This window comes from Hemiscyllium ocellatum, chromosome 45 (genome assembly GCF_020745735.1).
Source record: "Hemiscyllium ocellatum isolate sHemOce1 chromosome 45, sHemOce1.pat.X.cur, whole genome shotgun sequence".
In the NCBI taxonomy this organism is placed as follows: Eukaryota; Metazoa; Chordata; class Chondrichthyes; order Orectolobiformes; family Hemiscylliidae; genus Hemiscyllium; species Hemiscyllium ocellatum.
This window is the reverse complement of record NC_083445.1, coordinates 585,999-604,973: the sequence shown is the minus strand read 5'-3', so window position 1 is coordinate 604,973 and position 18,975 is coordinate 585,999. Positions and strand designations below refer to the sequence as shown.

Sequence of the window (18,975 nt, the reverse complement as noted above, 5' to 3'; positions counted from 1 at the left end):
TGGTGAGCCATACCAAGTAGTATGCCTTGATTTCCAGTGAACTACTCCTGTCAGAGTTGCACCAGCATGAGGGCTGGACAATGATCTTAAAGGCTATGAATGTTTGTCTCAGCTATCACCTTCCTCACTAACCAATAGATTAAGCAGCGGTGCCTTTAGCTCGTTTTCCTGTCAGTCATTATTAAATATCTTCCCAACTTTGTTGAAACCTCTACCTTATTATTATAAGTTTTCTGTGCACTTGATGCTGACTAAGCCTTTGATCCCTTTCGTCCAGATAAATTTGTGTGTTCCTGTGTATTCTGCCAAGCACCAGAACATTTCTCTGCGTTAAGTTGTACTTTTCAGTTGTCAAGGGTTTCAGGTCAAGCTCATTTAAGAAATCATATGGCAGTCTGTGAAGTCAAAAACTATTTCGTTTCTTATTTCATACCAAGTAAAGGCATGTCATATTCACTACTTCAGCCATAGATTTTATTCATTGCCTACTTTTCTGGAACTGTCGTTTAAAAGTAGACAGTTCTGCACAGACTCAGAATAATCTCAAGACTCTCTAACCATGGTGAACGCTTCTTTTGAATGGATCTATTAACAACTTTAGCTTGTGGACTTGCTCCAACCTATTCTCCAACTTAGCAAAACATAGCTGCAGAAACTAGTTGTGAATTGTGGTGGACAGTTAAACAACTCATTGAAGAAAGAGAAGCCTCCACAGACATTCTCCTCTCAATGATGGGAATACCCAGCGCACATTAGTGCAAAATGTAAGGCTGAAGCATTCACAACAATCTCAGCCAGCAGTGCTGAGTGGATGGTCCATCCTGCCCTCCTCCGGAGGTCCTCTGCATCATAGATGCCTTTAGCCAATTTGATTCACTCAACATGATATAAAGACGTGGTCTGAAGCGCTGGGTACTGCGAAAGCTATGGGTCCTGACAATGTTCCAGCAATAATACTGAAGACGTAAGCTCCAAAACCTGTCTCCTCCCCAGTTAAACTATTCCATTACAGCTATAACACTGGGATTTATCCAATAATCTGGAAAATTTCTTAGTTATGTTCTGTTTTCACACTGTATGACAGATCCAACCCAGCCAATAACCACCCATCAGGTTCCTCCCAATCATCTGCTTTGAGTTTCACCGGGGCCACTCAGCTCCTGATCTCATCACAGCCTTTGCTGAAACTTCAACAAAAGAGCTGAATTTCAATGGTGAGGTGAGAGTGACTCCCTTTTTACATCAAGCCACACCTGAGCAAATGTGGCATCAAGGAACCCCAGTAAAACTGGAGTCATGGGAATCGGTGGGGGGGAAACCTCGCCACTGTTTGGAGTCATACGTTTCGCAAAGTAAGATGGTTGCAGATGTTGGGCAGTCAGCCATCTCCCCACAGCAACATCCCCACAGTAGTTCCTCAGGGTAGTGCCCTAGTCTAATCATCTTTAGTTTCTTTCTTAATGACGTTCCCTCCATCATCAGGTCAGAAATGGAGATGTTCGTTGATGATTGCACAATGCTCAGCACCATTCATAACTTGAATACTGAAGCAGTCCATATCCAAATATTGCAAGATCAGGATAATATCCAGTTTTGAGCTGAAAATTGAAAATATCACATAAATACCAGGCAGTGACTATCTCCAACAACACAGAATCTATCCAGTGCTACTTGATGCATTGCCATCACTGAGTCCCTCACTATCAAGTCTGGGGTTACCATTGACCAGAAACTGAACATGACTAGCCATAAGAGTACAGAAGCTTGGAGGCTTGCAGTGAATACCTCACTACCTGACTTCCCAAAGGCACAAGTCAGGAGTGTGATGGAATATTCCCACTTGTGCAGCTCCCACAACACTCAAACTTCACACCATCCAAGATCAAGCACCATATCCACAAGCATCCATTCCCTCCAGCATCAACACACTGTATCAGCAGTGCATACTATCTACAAGATGCACTGCAGAAATTCACGAAGGCTTCTCAGGCAGAATCTCTAAAATCATAACCTCTACCTTCTTGAAGCAGCAGCAAATACATGTGAACGCCACTACCTCCAAGTTCACTCCAAACCACACTCCATCCTGACTTCGAATTTCATTGCTGTTCCTTCACTGTCATTAGGTCAAAATTCTGGAATTTTCTCCCTAATGGCATTGTGGGTTAACCTATGACATATGGGTGCAGTAGTTCAAGAAGGTAGTTCACCACCACCTTCTCAGTGGCAGATAGGGATGGGCAGTAAATGCTGGCCAGCCACATGTGGCAACATCCCTGACTAAACATTTTAAGAACCCTCTGAATTGAGTATGAATATTCCACTTGCCTATTATGTAATGGATTTGGACTCCCAAACCATTCTGGGTGGAAAATAGATGTTTTGATCATCCGAGTGAAATTCTCTTCAGAAGTAAACCTTTTACTCCAAATTCCTGGGAAAAGATAGAGTCTAGAAACCTTCAGATGACAAGATGGACAACCCCTCCAGCCAGGTGAAGAAAGCCCTGCCCACAGTCACTCTACTCAGGTAGTGCAAGGGAGACTAGTTCACCTCCACTTACAAATGTTCCTCACAGACCTGGCGTTAATCTTATCTGGAAATCAGGAAATGCATTTATCCCAAATAACAGCAAGAGAAAACACAGCTAGCCCTACATCGTGTACACCTTTTTAAAAAGGACTTGATCTTAACAGAACATAAAAGCAAATCATGTTAATTTTCTAGCAATGTACTTCATTCTCTAGAATCCACCTTTGCACATGATTGTTTGTCTTTGTATGTGAGGGAGTAGGTGTTGTTTGTTGCATTGTATATTTTGGGATGTTGTATGAATAAATGTCATCTTGCAATTTCTGAATTGACAACACTCAAAAGATAAAATCTCCTTCTAAACGGGCATCCTGTTGCAGACACCTGAAGGTGGAGGCAAATGACGAAAGTCATTCTACGGATTCGCACCTCTCTGAAGAAGGGCTTATGCCCAAAACATCAATTCTCCTGCTCCTTGGATGCTGCCTGACCTGCTGCACTTTTCCAGCAACACATATTTTAGCTCTGATCTCCAGCATCTGCAGTCCTCACTTTCTCCCTGTATATAGTGATAACATTCAAAACATTTAATCTCCATATCATTGTAGGTCAACTGCATATACAACTAATTCAGGTCACAAAGGTCTTCGTTTTTTGAAAGGAACTTGAGGATTGCATTGAAATTATGAATTAACAACTGTGTGCAACTTTTACCATTTATTTTGATAAAAAGATTGACTCATCACAGCTGCCGTTCTTTGTCTGCCTTATGCTGGAAGAATCTGCTATAAGATTTTTAAAAAACGTTTATGCTATTGTTTTGCCAGGAGTTAATTGGTGTAATGCATGCTATTTTGTTCCATTTATGTCACTATGGTCCTTAATATTGACCTTCTCTAATTATAAACTCATTTCCTTGCAGGTTTTGCAGGATAAGGGACTTCCTACTGGAGTTGAACCTGAGAAAGTTGAAGAAACTGTGGTTAAAATAGAACCCAAGCCAATTGTTCCAGCTCCTGCAGCAGTAACTGTGAAGACAGTATCTGTGACTCCAGAGGCTGAGGTACAGTACCACGTCTGTCAACAGTTTTGACTCTGCACAGTTTTAATACCATCTTCGTGTAAAGTGCTGTTTTCAAGCAGTGGTAGAAATTCACTTGGGCAGTATGATTGACTAATTTTGTCAGTGATGAGTTGGCCTCTGAGTAGGGGTGATGTCTGTGAAGATAACTTTCACCTGAGCCAGAGATGATTGATACCTGAATCATTTACTTGATTGCATATTCTGAATTTTTGTCTTCCATTCAGAGTGCACGTCAGCAAGGTCCAATTTTGACCAAACAGGGAAAAAATCCAGTTATGGAACTGAATGAAAAACGACGGGGACTGAAGTATGAATTAATTTCTGAGACTGGTGGCAGTCATGATAAACGGTTTGTTATGGAGGTAAGAGTTGACTTTGTACTGACCATATTGCGGTTTAGAAATGTGTAAAATATTACTGACTATCTTTTAAATCTGAAATTAAATCATTTAAATAATCTTAACAAAACATCAGAATAAAGCAGGAATATTTTTATCTTCCAGGTTGAAGTTGATGGCCAGAAATTCACTGGGTCAGGCTCCAATAAGAAAGTAGCTAAAGCACATGCTGCATTGGCAGCTCTGGAGAAACTGTTCCCCCACCAACCTCCTGTAGAAGTAAAGAAAAAAAGGATTGTTCAGGTAAGTCATTGACACCACTGGGATGAGGAAAGGGCTGGCATTCTAGTTTTAGCCCCGCCATGAGACAGAATGTGGTCTGCACCAGCGTAGACACATTATCTCCATTGTATGTTTTCACTCCTGTGTTGTGGTAATGGTTTTGTTGTTGATCTGAGCTTTGATTACTCAACCAGAGGCATCCGTATTGATGGCACTAAGCCCTGTTCATACCTATTGCCCTACGTTTGCTTTTGCAATGAATTGCTGCATCATGGTCTAGTGTAGAAAATCAGGACAACTTTTGTTTTCTTCCAAGCTAAACCTATGAATTAGTTTTCTGGTAAAATCACTAGGCTGTACTCAAGTCAATCTGGGTAGTATGGCCTTGTCTCTTGTTCACCTCTGCTAAAATATGTGGCTGTGAAAATGACATTAAGCTTCACTTTTTGGCTTTGTGTCAACTAGGTACTTGATACTGGTTGATCTGAGCTCTTTGTCATCTTCCAATGGCTATTAACTCAACATTGTTGAAGCTGAAGGAAAGTCTTAGAAAAATTGATGTTTTCAAATTAGTAATTATAAAGGAATACGGATAAAAATATCAGTAAATCTACTGACTTATAATTTAATAGTCAAAGTGTGAGATACAAGCTGCTTAGTAAGTTAGATAATAATACGGAACGAGGACATGACAGAAGTTGAATAAGTAATCACTCTTCGCTATAGAAAGCACTAATAGCATTCCAAAAATTCTAAATAATCAAGGGGTTAAAAAGGCAAGAGTAAATAAATACAGTAACTGTCGCAAAATGAAAATACTGGGGCTGAAGACTGATCTGTTCCCTGGATCTGATGGGATGCATCCTAAGATATTAAAAGAAGTAGCTACAGAGAACGTGAGTGCATTCGTAGTAGTCTTCCAGGAATCCTTAGATTACGGAAAAGTGCCTGCAGATTGGAGAACTACCAGTGTAATACATTTATCTAAAAAGAAACGGAAACAAAAAGTTAGACAATGAGCTTCAGCTCTGTTTTAAACAAATTTTTGAAGTCTGTTATAAAGGATGTAATAGCAGAGCATTTAGAAATACATAATATGATTAAACAGACTTGGCATAGTTTGATAAAGGGGAAAGAATGCCTGGCAAACATTACTAGATTTTTTTGAGACAATTACCAGCAAGTTGGAAAAAGGGAAAGCAGTCCGTGTAATATATTTTAATTGACAGAAGGTATTTGTTATGGTACCACATATGAGCCTCATTAATAAGATAAGCTAATATGGGTAATATGTCGGCATGAATGGAGAACTGGCTAACTGATAGAAGACAGCAGTGGAACAAGGGGAGACATTTTCAGGATGGCGAAGTGTCACAGTGACCAATGCTGAGCAATGATATGGGTTATTGTTTTGGATGACAGAAGTGAATGTACAATCAACAAGTTTGTAGATGACAAAAGTAGGTGGATGGGTAAGCAGAGGATGACAGTCTGCAGAGGTATAAACACGGGCTCACAAATGGGCAGAAACATGGGTGGAATAAAATGTGAGATAATGCTTTTTGATATGAAGAATAGAGGTACTGAATGCTATTTCAGAGAAAGAGGCCATTGAGCCCACTTTGTGTGCACTAGCTCATTAAATGAATCCCAATTTATTGCTGTTTGCTGACACTCTTGAACACTATTTTTATCCAGTGTCCTCATGAATGTCTCAATTAAACCTGCTTCCACAATGCTTAGAGGCCGTGTATTCAAATTTTAGGTGAAGACTGCAGAAAACTACAGCATAGAGCTATTTAGAAGGCCTCATGCATAAATCACAAAAAGTTTGTATTTACGTTCAGCAAGTAATAAGGAAAGCAAATAAAATGTTGGCCTTTATTTCACAGGAAATGAAATTTAAAATAGGAAAGCCTAAAGAAAGTTTCATCACAAGAACTATTAGAAGAGAGCAGTTCAGAATACAGTTGCTGCTTATTTGAAGATAATAGCCAATATGGACTTACTGAGCAAAATGACCTGTTTGTATTAGGTTTTGATGTGTATTTTTCGACTGTTACATGGAGGAAACCATATCTGTGTTCAGTTAACCTTTCAAGAGGTGTCTTAAACAGTGCATCAAAATAAAATCAGATTGAGCACAGTGTTTTTTGAGTAGTGTGCACTGTAACTGAAATCTTGAGTGCAGATATTTAGGACAGTTGTTGTATCATATGGAATTACATGACCTGATCTAAACCGATCCAATCATTCTCGTGTTTCTATAAGTCTGGTGTCAGGAAGATTAAAACATGTTGGCTATATTACTCAAAGAAATAAATGTTTTACAGTTCAAAATCAAAGTAAACATGTCTGTCTCCAAACAGCCACAGCAACACAACATGGGATTTAGCGGTGGTATGGGAATGGGAGTCCTCCCTACTGGTCCTCCTTCAGGTCCTCCTGTACAGAGAGGTAGAGGCAGAGGACGTGGAAGAGCTGGCAGAGGTGGTTTCCAAGCATCCAACAATTCTGGCTACTTGTCTTCTGGTAAGAGTTTTTGACTGACCCTTTTGTTTTCATTAAATTGGAGAATACAGTGAATCCTCTGCATCCAAACATCCTGCAATACACCCTGGGACAGTGACTCTCAACATTTGCAGTAATAGGAGCATTTCCTTACTATTCACTGAATTTTGTCAACGTAACCTCTGAACGTGGCCTAAGGAAGTAATGACTTTTTTTTTTCTTGCATCAGCTATTTTGTGGTTTTCTTTAAGTGATTGTTAATGCCAACTAGAAGCCAGAACAAAACAAACCAACCTCTGTCCTGTTAATCTGATAGTAAAATGAAGAACCAGAATGGACAGCCAATGTAAAGACAATTACTTCATTCATCCTTCCTTCCAATTTTGGTTTCATGCTGTCTATTGAAAAGTATGTGAAATTGACAGTGTAGGCCTTTCATCTGTGTTTCAGGTTTTTGATCTTTATGTTCTGGCCTTTGAATGCAGTTTACTTGAGAGGAATTATTGCCCAGACTGTAGTCTCTGTGTTAGCTCCACATGACATGTACGTTTTGTTTCTCTTTCCAGGGACTGGTTATGGAGGAGGAAGCTATGGATATGGTGGTAGTGGTGGAGGAGGGAGTGGTGCTAGCTATGGTTATGGATCCTCTAACTCTTCTGGTGGATATGGTAAGGTTTCATTTTAAAATGTATGTAACTGACAACTTTATAAGAGCGTATACTTCATGTTATCGTCCAGCAAGAGGCTGAGGGTAGTTTTTACATTACCATTGGGAGTTCTGTATAAAAAGAAAAGGGTGAAACTGAATAAAATGCAGATCAGTCAACTATCTGAATTCTGGCACCACACTGCAATTATGATTTGTCTTAATACAAGAGGAAAGTGATAAAGATTGACATTTGAGTTCTTTATGTAATGAGTGAAACTGTTTTTTTTAATAAGAGCATATAGTCCCCAAAACGAGTTAGAAGTGCTGTTACCTCCTATCATGATCAATGGCCTAATGATCTGGCTTTTGGCTCTGAGGGACTCGTAAATAGTACTTCAGATTGTAATAAAACAAATTAGATTGCTGGTTTAGAGGGAAATTGAGATGCAAGGACTGTAGTATAGTATTTTTGGCAGGATTTTAATTGTTCAGGTATTGAATGTACTGAGTAAGGAATTCAGGAAAACCTCTTGAATTATGTTCAAGATAAAACTAGAAAAGAGCATCGCTGGATCTGTTGCTCAAGATTGAAATATCTGGGGTAGCGCTGGTTTTATAGTATGAGGGTGACCTTATAGAGGCTTATAAAATCAGGGGGCATGGATAGGGTGCATAAACATGGTCTTTCCCCTGGAGTAGCGGAGTCCAGAATTAGAGGACATAGGTTTATGGTGCGAGAGCAAAGATTTAAAAGAGACGTAAGGGGCAACACAGAAAGTGGCGCTTGTATGGAATGAGCTGCCAGAGGAAGTGGTGAAGGCTGGTACAATTACAACATGTAAAAGGCATCAGAGTGGATATGTGAATAGGAAGGGTTTAGAGGAATATGGACCAAATGCTGGCTCATCGGGCTAGATTAATTCAGAATATCTGGTTGGCCTGGGTGAGTTTCCATGCTGTACATCTGTGACTAAATTTTATTAGTAATGGAGAAGAACAAGATAGTACTTCTAATTTGCAAGAGGGCTTGCTTAAGTGGTAGAGGGTACTTTGGTCAGGATAAAATGGAACTAGAGATTACATAATTGAGGAAGATATGCTGCAAGTACAAGTTATGAATATTCCAAAAAAGAGGAGAATACAGGACCATTCCAGTTCATGTTGGTTTATTAGGGAGGTATAAAGTATCAAGAGACAACAAAAAATAGGATTTGTGATTTCCAGTGAAACCTACAAGTCAGGTCCAGACAAGAAACAATGAACTGATAGAACAAGTGAAGCAGAATATCCAATGTTTACAGAAAAAGGGAATGCTGGCAACATGTTGGTGGTAGAGAGGGAGTAGGGGATAACTGCCAGAAGATTGGATAACAGCAAATGTAATCTGCTTGTTTAAGGAAAGCTATATGGAGAGTTTCAGCAAATACAGGTCAGATAGTTTAACATGACTGATTTAAAAACCATTATCAAGAACAAACTTGATAGGATACTCATTTATGAGTTAATTAACTATTGTTTGATGTATATTAATAGTCAGGAGTACAAAGTCAATTCAGAATTTGCTGAAGTGTCACATTTGGAGAAGTGGGAAGCATTGAGGATGATGCAACTCTAACCAGGCATAGGCTGGTAGAATAGACGGACAAGTGACAGCTGGAATACAAAGGAGTGAGATTTGGAAGAAAGGGCAGGGGGAGGCAATATAAACTTAACACTCCAATTCTAAAAAGAATGAAGGAACAGACTTGACTGGGAGTTCATGTGAATTGGCTTCTTAAGGAGAAGGCATGTTGACAAAAAAGTTACTAACAAATCATTTGGGATCTTTGCTTCATAAACTCCATGTATTATGCACAAAGTGAGCAATTACGCTGAAGCTTTATAAAACTCTAGGCGAAAGCGAGGGCTCCAGATGCTGGCGATTAGAGTCGAGAGTGTGGTACTGGCAAAGCACAGCAGGTCAGGCAACAGGAGGTTCCTGCTCCTGATGAAGGGCTTTTGCCCAAAATGTCCACTCTCCTGCTCCTCGGATGCTGCCTGAACTGCTGTGCTCTTCCAGCACCACAATCCAGAACATAGCATTAAGTGCATTAGTCCGGGGAAAAGAACAGGCTAGGGGAATGGGTCTGGGTGAGTTCCTTTTCGGAGGGTCTCTGTGGACTTTTTAGGCCGAAGGGCCTGTTTCCATACTGGAGGGAATCTAATCTAAATGGCCTCGTTTTAGTTTTCAAGTTATCCATCTTAAAAGCTACAAATATAAAGTATTGGAAGAAAGTCTTGTTACTACATTATAATACATTGGTCAGGCTCCAAATGGGATTCTGGGTGTAATTCTGGTTGCCACACGATTGGAAGAACATGGTTGCACTGCAAAGGGTGCCGAGGAAATTCACCAGGATGCTACCTGGGATAGAAAAACTCGGTTATGAGGAGAGACCAATAGGCTGGGTTTGTTTTTCTTGCAGCAGAGGAGGCTGATGAGTCTGATTGAGCTATACAAAGGTGAATGACAGAGTCTTTTAGTTCACATATCTTTTCCCATGTAGATAAGTCTAAAGACCAGAGGGCATAAGTTTAAGGTGAGGAGCAAGTAGTTTAGAGCAGATCTGTGTTAAAATATTTTCTCCTAGATGGTGTTAGAAATCTGGAATGTGCTGCTTGAGGGGATAGTGGATGCAGGTACTCTCTCAATGTTTAGAAGCATCTGGACAATACTTAAAATGTGAGGGCACAATAGGCTACAGACCAAGTGCAGGTAAATTGGATTAATATAATTTGCTGTTTGTTGATTGGCATAGTCATCATAGGCCACAGAGCCTGTTTCTACACTGTATGACTCTGAAACTGGAGGAATAAATTAGATTTCAATTTTTTGTCCTCTGACCTTTTTGCTGGAACATGAAATTGAAGTTTCAGCGAGTTTCTTGTTTATCTCCATAGTTTATGGGGTAAATGCCATACAGACTGGTTAGGTCCAATGTCTGTATGTTGAAATATCCATGACCCATCTGGGACTTCATATAGGTTGGCCTCTGATTAATGTCAATCTTCATATTGGGGAAAGGGCAATAATATAGTTAAGCTCAAAAAACTTTCAGACAAAACTAAGCACAAGCTGAAGTGTAGTCAGTAACTCCATTTGTGTCCTAGTCATATACATTTAACGTCAACCTCAGAAAGCTGGTTGGTAGTGCCAGAGCGCACTTCCTGGGTGCAGCTTTGAGAGTTGCAGTTTGTACTTGAGGTTTTGCTGGATTATAGTTTGAATATTTTATATTTCTCTGCTTTGTAAGCCACAAGAAGCAAACATTTATCAACAAACTGAAATCTGCACACAAAGAAGCAGCTTGCCTGAGAAAAAGCCACTTGCACGAGGTGATGGGAGCAGAGAAATCTAAAAAAAAATTGGCATTCTACCTTTTTACCAAGCACGCCTAATTTTTTTTTTCCTCTGCTCTGTCTCCCAGCTGCAGGTGACTTTTTCAAAGACAGCTTCCAAGATTTTCCCTCTGGCTAGAGGGTGAAAATTCATACAAAAACCTGTCCCTCCCACTTTGGTCTAACTCATTTGAACTGTTGACGCCCAAAGTCTGCAGGCACGTTCTGGACTGTGTTGCTTCATCTGGACTCTGACATTTTGTGCCCACTGGTTTTTGACTTCGAATTCTGGCATCCATCAGACAAGTGTCTTATCTGCAGCATTTCTAACCTTTTGACGAGATTTGGGGAGGAGACTTCTACAAGACCACAGCATCTGAAAAGCAATAAATGTGTTATAAACAATGGAAAAGTACAAGGATTTTGTTTTCCAAAGAAGTAATTATGGTTCCCCGTTTTTTAAAAAAAAACTCATCAGGACAGTTCTCTATTGGAACTTCCACATACTGGCGGTGTTTTGAGGCAGGACTTGGTCAGATCTTTAAAAGGCCCAAATAATTTAAACCTGGAATAATAATGTTTCAACATGTTTGAATTTAATGTTTAATGTTGCAGCTATTTATGGGTTCACACCTTATGCTATAATGCAATTGATACCAGTGGGAAGCATTTTTGGGTGGTGTTGGAGATAAGACATTTAAACTGTCGGTCAAATGCTTCAAAATCTACATGTTGAAAATGTGCACTTGAAATCGCAGCCAGACAAGATAACCCCTTTGTAGATTTATCCGTCAGTGTTGTGTTGTTCGCTTAATTTGGCATCTACTTTTTAAGTTCTAAAAACAACTGAACTGGAATTGAATGTCCACATATCATTTAGCTGCTTTAAAAGCCCATGGCTTCCCTGTCATCATACCAGAAACATCTGGCATGGGGAGCTGAATTCTCTTTTGTGTCAAAGTGGGTTTCGCATTCTTTGGTGCCCTATAAGCTTTTTTTCGCCCTTTTTATAACTGTCTACAAGCCTTTGCCCATGAATCTGTTTGTGTGAACATAAGTGGAGAGGATTCAGTCTGTTCAGATGTGGAAGTGTTCTATTGACGGTTTTTGTGTCATGAGTTTAGGGCAACGTTCTTTGTGCAAAAAAGGCCTTTTTGTTGAACGAGTCTTTGCTTCATAACTAAATCTCATCATCCTCTATTCCTATAGCTCTCAAATCCTTCTTTATTCAGAAATTTGCTTCATTATTGATCATGTTTACTGAAGTTTTGGTGGTTTTAAAGTTGCTGTATTTCCTGTAGATGAGAAGAAATTGCACCTGACTTCCTTTCTGAGCTATTCAACTGATTATGGTTTGTCCCCTAGTTCTGAGCCATGACTGTTCCACATTATGCCGAAATAAGTTAGTTCAGTTTATAGTGAGCTGGAAGTGCAGATATGGTTCTGGATGGAATTGGTAGTCTCATCTGGGTTGCTAGGTTTCAAACAAAAATATAACCGCAGCATCTGTTGAGATTTTCTTAAAGCAATTCCCTTTTGACAGTTTCAGTGTTTTTCAACAACACTCATTTTCTGTTCAGACAGTATGTCATTCAATGCTAACCACCTTTGTTGCAGCAAGTAACACTGGGTCTCGTATATGCTGCATTGTATTGAGTTATTTGAATGAGTGGAATATTCTTCCAAGTTTTAATTTTTGAAATTAGGCACAGCATTTTAGGGCAGACTCTTTGGTGTCATTCAAATTGATGGTATATTGGTGATATCTGGCTCTGTTCTTGCTGGTCTTTATTTTAGTTGGTTTTGGTTGTAACATCAGTGACATATTGATCCTGTACCAATATGTGAAGCAGTCAGGTTGCACTTCTGAGATTTTATGTATGACCTATTTTACTGTGCCTCCCAATCAGTTAACATTTTAATGCTTTTTTTTGTGTTGTAACTTTTTTCTACAAGAGAACAAATGTATAGCATCCTGAGCAGGACCGATGTTGAATTGTTTATTCAAGTTCAATAAAAGTTTTGATGGAATAAAACAGAGCTATGAGTGACAATGGCTTCAGTCTCTGGAATGAGGTGGCACTATGTTGGTGGCATTTTTCTTTCTGCCTCACTTGTTTGATTAAATGCATTGTGTTGACAAATTATACCTGGGATTTTCTACAAAGCCGCAATGGTTACCCACTCTGAATTACTGTACAGTAATTCCTTGTTCAAAATATTGCTGCATTCCTTAAGCGTCAACTTTAAGTGAAAGACATTAGCCAATCAGATTTTCTCATTATGGCTAATGTAAAATCTGTAGGACATTTCCTGTCAATTGAAATACTGTATATTGCTAAATTCCTATATTTGTAAATGAAATATTTTTGAATTCAATTTAATTTGAACTTACCAAATAAATGTGCTGAATTTTTGAGTTTAGCTTCTGCTTCTGAGATTCTGCCCACCTACTCCTGTGGGCCCATGACTTTGCTAATGTTCTGTACTGTCTGGGTACTTGTAACAGGTGAATGGGTCTGTTCATCAATACTGTACATAGAAACTTAACTCCATAGAGCATTTCCTGTGGTAGAAGGGGAAAGGATTGTCAGGGTTAATGTAAGTATCATGACAACTAAAGTGTATTATATTCTGGATCATTGAGGGAATAAGAAAATTGCAGCCTTTGTTTTCAATAATGGCTGATTTGTATTCCTCAGTGAAATTCAGGAATGTTCTGGTACTGTACCTCATTGGCCAAATTGTGGGCTGTAATCACTTCACTTGTAGTGGGAATGCCAATGGATTCTATCGTCTTTTGCTTGGAACACCATCTGAAAACATGGAGTTAATTTCAATTTATGGTGCTGATCCTCCTGAAGGATTGAATAGTTTTGTCAGGCCATTCATCCAGTGTCTGGTTGTGGTCAGCTCTAGTTCATCATAGAAACAGGGTCAAATTGCAATCTGCCTTATGAAATGCAATAAGAATTAGAAACGAACCTATTGGACAACTTGAACTTCACTTTTGTGATATGTAATCAGAAAATACAGCCTGTCGCTGGCACTTTTACGTTGATTTGATATTATGCTCCATGACTGTTGTCTTTCATGTGTCTAACTTGAAGTTTGTTATGAACAGTTTCTAGCTTGCCCTTTTTATTATAAACTGACCTAAAGCATTTGCAAGCATAATTCTGTCTACTGTAACGGTCAGTAAGAGTAATTCCCAGAAGAATTTAATTTTTAATGGAATTTATGCCATACCACAAATCCTAAAAAAGATTTTTTTTCTCTCTGTCTCCATTGTTGCACCCAATTGGCTGTTAATGTGAGTCCAGTGTAAATGGTGAGCTCTGTGACCATTGAAGCTTACCCTTTGTCCAACATTAGAGTTTCATTCACAAAAAAGTGATTAATCAAAATACAAGTTGAGAATCCACTGTAAAGGATGCTTGTTGTATTATCATAAAGCAGTGTCAGAACCAAATGTTGCAGCTTTTATTACTGGTTTGCATCCAGTCGAGCATCTAAGCCCATCTGCACTAACCATCGTGGCTACTGCTTGAAATTATCAACACACTGCAAATTGGGGATGAAATTGGGGTCTTTTGGGCTGACACTCCACATCACAGCAAGCAGGCATGAGGCAATTCCTTAATCTTTTAGATGATCTGTGCACATGCATTGAGGATCAAATTTGAGCAAGCTTGGCCTCCAGAGGAATTCAGGTAAAGTGACTAGAAATTGTTAAATATTTCTTGCTTCGCTCCACAGGTAATTACTACAACAGTGGTGGCTACTCCAGTTCAGGTGCTTCAGGGGGCTACTCCTACAGTCAAAATGATGGTTACACTCCTCCACCACCAAAGAAGCCAATCAAGCCACAACCTCCCTTGCAAAAACCATCATATGTTGGGGGGGGTGGTGGTGGTAGCTACCAGTCACAGCAGTCCTCATACAGCCAGAATCAATACAGTAGCTACAGCCAACCCCCACTTGCAGCCCCAACTAAACAGAAAGTCTACAACAGCCAAAACTATTCATATTCCAGCTCCTCGTATAGTGGTTCCTACTCCGGGCAGAGCGTTGGCAGTAACATGGAATATGAACGCAAAGGTGGTATGTATTTTTTTTTAATCTTTTGAGTACCTTTGCATGAATCAATCCATGTCAAGAGACTTTCATACAGGATTCATTTAGTGGTATAAACTTTCTTTAGAGAAATAGAAGCAAAGGGCCTGATCTTGTAACTAGGTCTGCCTGCAGTGGTCTTATTCTATAGTTATGGCTCTATGAACATCCCATGCTCCCAAAAATAACAAAGGAGATGGCAGGTCGGAACATATTGTTACCATATTTGGGTAAAAAGGGACTGTAAAGCTGGGGCCCTCTGAAAGATCAGATTTGACACCTCGGTGGTGAACCTTGGTTTCAATGCAGCAAGGATGTGGATTTGGAAATGGATATCTGCAATTGAAGGATGAAAATCAGTTGCACATTTGATAGCTGTAAAGTCTGCTCCCCATTTTCTGAAAGTATACTTGATAGAGGCACACATGGAATCTGTAGACCAAAATAAGACAAAGAAATATGGATGCTGGAGTTCTGAACAAAAAGAGAAATTGCTGGCAGTCTCTGTTTCAGAACTCTATAGACAGTTGTCTAAGGGGGTGCTGCAGTTAAACTTTGATCCCTCTGAGATTCAGAGTAACTGACACATGAAGTGCAGGGCATATAACCAAATTTGTGGAGATAGTTACTTGATCTTAGTTAAGTTTTGCTTAAGGGCCATCTTAAGATATCAGAGAATATGGACAAGAGAATGTCTTCATGCTAATTAGTCATGGAACTGGTTTCTCAATATGTTCTGTTGTTTTGTAGGATATAGTAGTTCATCATATGGTTCAGGTGGGAGTAGTTCCTACTCTTCCAACACATCGGGAGGTTACGGAGGAGGTGGAAGTGGAGGTGGAGGTGGAGGTGCTAGTGGCTCATATTCTGGTAAGCTGTAATGCAAGTGTCTTAAATATGATCAGCTGATGTGATCTTACTAATTGACTACAGAACTTGCTCCAATAAGCCAGGTAACTGGGAGCAAAGGACAACCAGAAGCCAAAGGGAACAAATAGAATGCTTGATTACAAACGCTTGTACAATCTCAGGAAAGAACACTTACTTTAAATTGTATTTTTAAAATAAGATGGGAAATTTGGTACTGGAGAAGAGCCGTTTCAAAGGTGATAAATGTTACTGATTTCCTGTCCTTTATCCTATCATTTGTCTTGTACTATTTTCCCATCTTGGGAGCCTTGCTTTGATAAGTGCACTTATGCCAATCCTATTCATGTGTAACTTTATGTTTATGAGCAGAATGTCAACCCTGGGAAAATTGGATAGGTTTAGGATCCAACATTTTGAAGTTGGCACAATTTCATCTTCTTCTGCATTCCTCCCTTTTCCTTGTACACTGTGCATTCTTGCTCCTCAGCCAGTGGTAGCAAGCTGCATTGAGAAGGGGTTGACTGAAGTCTAGCACCAGCCCATTTATATTGGAGAAGTTGGTGGCAACAACTTAGTGGGAGCTGTGTAGCAGCTGGATTTGTTTTATATGTCCTTTTAGTCCTGCTTGCGGGCATTAGTTCAAACACATGCTTTTACCATGGGACATGGTATGTATCAGTCCAACACTGCAAATATTGTTAATTGCTCACAGGGTACCCTTCCCAGAGTGGCTACAACACACCATCATCTGTGGGATATGGATCAAGTCAGTCGTCCTATTCAAGCCCAAGTGGGGGCTATGGCAGAGGAGACCACAGCATGAACACCTACCAGTACAGATAAACTGGATCAGAAGACCGTACATCCATTCTGTTTTTTTTTTCTTAACTGCTGTATCTATTTTTCTTAAATACTGCGGACAAACTTTAAAAAAAAATCTTGTGTGACCACTTTCCACTAGCACTGCATACTCTTTAAGGTGGAGTTCAATGCCATTCCTGTAGTAAATAGTGCTGTGGTGTGTGATGCTTCAGTGTGACATTCAGGTTCCAGATCTGGAATCCTAATACCACTCACTAAGAGGCATGTGTTGCCTTCTAGCCAGAATAATCTGGCAGCTTTCGATATGGCAGAGAGCCCAGTTGGATAATTCTGCAGTAATAATTGTATAAATTGTTAAATTATTGTGTTGTGCCTCCAAGGGAGTGGGCAGAGCCCTTGATAGTCAGTAGTGTTCTCACAAACTGACCAAATAAGAGTCCTAACTGGGTAAGGTGGTAGCTGTACTGGGAAAATAACAACAGAGCAACTTAGTGTTGGCTTGTAATGGTATTTTGTTCCTCCCCTTTTCCCATCCATTTGACCATTTTGGCTGCTAGTGCTCTAGGCACTACTTTAGTGACGTTTCTTATTAATCAGGCAGGGAGATTCTAATCCCTGATTTTGACACGTGCAACTTTTTTTTATTTTAAAAACATTGTGTGCCGAAATCAACATGTAACACATTTTGGTTCCTGCAGTCCACTTTGTAATGGTCATTTTTGCCTGGTAGTTGTGAATGCAGTACTCTCACCCTATCTGTAATGTATAATCTCTTAAATGGTTTTCTTGCAGAGTTGTCTAGAAGTGAAGCTTTGTTCTAAAGTGCATTTCTGCTTTTTTTTTAAATTTAGTTTATATAATTGTGTGAATTATTTTAAGATACCATGTTTTGTACTTTGTTTTCTGTATTAGTTAAACAGTATTGCAGTTGACCTTCCTCTCAAAGTGGTTGAATAAAATGTTTATAAAGTAATGTCATAATTTATTGCATAATCTTTGACATGATCTTATGTCTTGGCATGCACATTTTTCCAAGAATTTTTCACCTTCCATTCCAAGGTGACTGTGTGCGAGGAAGGAGGTTCATCTGGACATGGAACAGTTTTCAGTCTTAGACATGGGCAGCAATGATAAAGCCATATTTACTGTTTGATCCCTCCTGGAAATGCCAACTCAAAATCGCTGCAGATGATATTCCTAGGACCTAGCAATTGGCCATCTCTGTGGTAGAGATCACTAAGATAGGAGGTACTTTGGTACATTTTCATTATTTAACGTTGGGTGAGCTATCAATTGCAGCACAATAATCTCCGTAACTTTTATAGATGAGAAAATGAACCTAAAAGCAATTGTCAAATATTCTAATGGGATTATTTCTATCTCTGGAACAGACAAATTGTTTACCTTTTGTTTTATACATTCATGACATGCACTTGAGAAGATTGTGGTGTGCTGCCTTCTGTAATCACTGAAGTCCACGTTCTTTAACTATGCTGTTAGAAATGGAGAATGGCTTGGAGGAGACTTGCAGGTGGTGGTGTTCCTGGTCCCATGATCTGCTGCCATTGTTCTTATAGGCGATAATAGGCAAGGGTTTGAAAGATGATGTCTGAGGAGCCTTAATGAATTTCTATAATGCATCTTATAGGTGGTATTCACTGCTGCAACTGAGCATTAGTGGTGGAGGGAGTGCGTACTTGTGGCTGTGGCACCAATTGAGCTCCTTTGTCCTGGATGATGTTATGCTTCTTAGGTGGAGGTGCACTCATCCATGTAAGTGGGGAATATTTCATCACACACCTGACTTGTAAATGGTGAGTGGGCTGGCGAGAGTCAGGTAAGTTACTCACTGCAGATTCCCCATGTTCTGACCAGTTCTTGTAATCATAGTATTTATAGTTTAGTCTACTTCAGTTTCTTGTCAATGGCAACCTTCAGGATGTTGATATGGAGGATGCAATCATGGTAATGCCATTGAATATCATGGGGATATGCTTAGATACTTTGTCTAGTTGGAGATGGTCATTGCTTATATTTTTCTTTTGTGAATTAAGCCCATAATTAAACAGGGATTTTTTGGCAAGCAGTATATTTAATGATGGGTTGGAATAAAGAATTACGTAAGTCTATATGGGAGTTTTGTGTTCATAGAAGTAGGCTTCTTAATTTTATTGCTGATATTGTATCTGTTCTAATTGACTGTATTTCCGATATAGGTGCCTTTGATCTCCATGTTGATTGGGTTAATCTAACTTGAAAGGATAGCTACAACATCAAATTCATTGTGCATTAGAGGTAGTTTCCATGAGCAATATGGGCAGCCTCTGGGTTACATTCTGGACTCCGTTAGCAAGTCAATTTATACACGACAGAATACAATACAGGACAATATA

At 39.5% G+C, this 18,975-nt stretch overlaps 1 protein-coding gene and 1 long non-coding RNA gene across 5 annotated transcripts in view; one reads left to right on the top strand and one right to left on the bottom strand.

The window, feature by feature from the left end:
* The window catches only part of LOC132835955 (interleukin enhancer-binding factor 3-like), a 46,179-nt gene extending 28,624 nt beyond the window's left edge, over positions 1-17,555 (top strand). For 3 of the 4 annotated variants that reach the window (XM_060855107.1, XM_060855109.1, XM_060855108.1), the window contains exons 14-21: positions 3,455-3,595; positions 3,841-3,978; positions 4,120-4,257; positions 6,606-6,768; positions 7,314-7,415; positions 14,534-14,878; positions 15,641-15,760; positions 16,473-17,555. In XM_060855107.1, coding sequence (XP_060711090.1) covers positions 3,455-3,595; positions 3,841-3,978; positions 4,120-4,257; positions 6,606-6,768; positions 7,314-7,415; positions 14,534-14,878; positions 15,641-15,760; positions 16,473-16,603 — 1,278 coding nt within the window. In that variant the 3' untranslated portion in view covers positions 16,604-17,555. Of the gene's footprint in view, positions 1-3,454; positions 3,596-3,840; positions 3,979-4,119; positions 4,258-6,605; positions 6,769-7,313; positions 7,416-10,863; positions 12,815-14,533; positions 14,879-15,640; positions 15,761-16,472 lie in introns of those variants that run through there. The other variant, XM_060855110.1, reaches the window with a different exon arrangement.
* On the bottom strand, positions 4,897-13,627 carry LOC132835957 (uncharacterized). The gene is made up of 4 exons (XR_009647314.1): positions 13,506-13,627; positions 13,170-13,340; positions 11,106-11,150; positions 4,897-5,220 (listed from the first exon to the last, which is right to left on the bottom strand). It is a non-coding gene; the product is annotated as an uncharacterized LOC132835957 (long non-coding RNA).
* Positions 17,556-18,975: the final 1,420 nt, after the last annotated feature.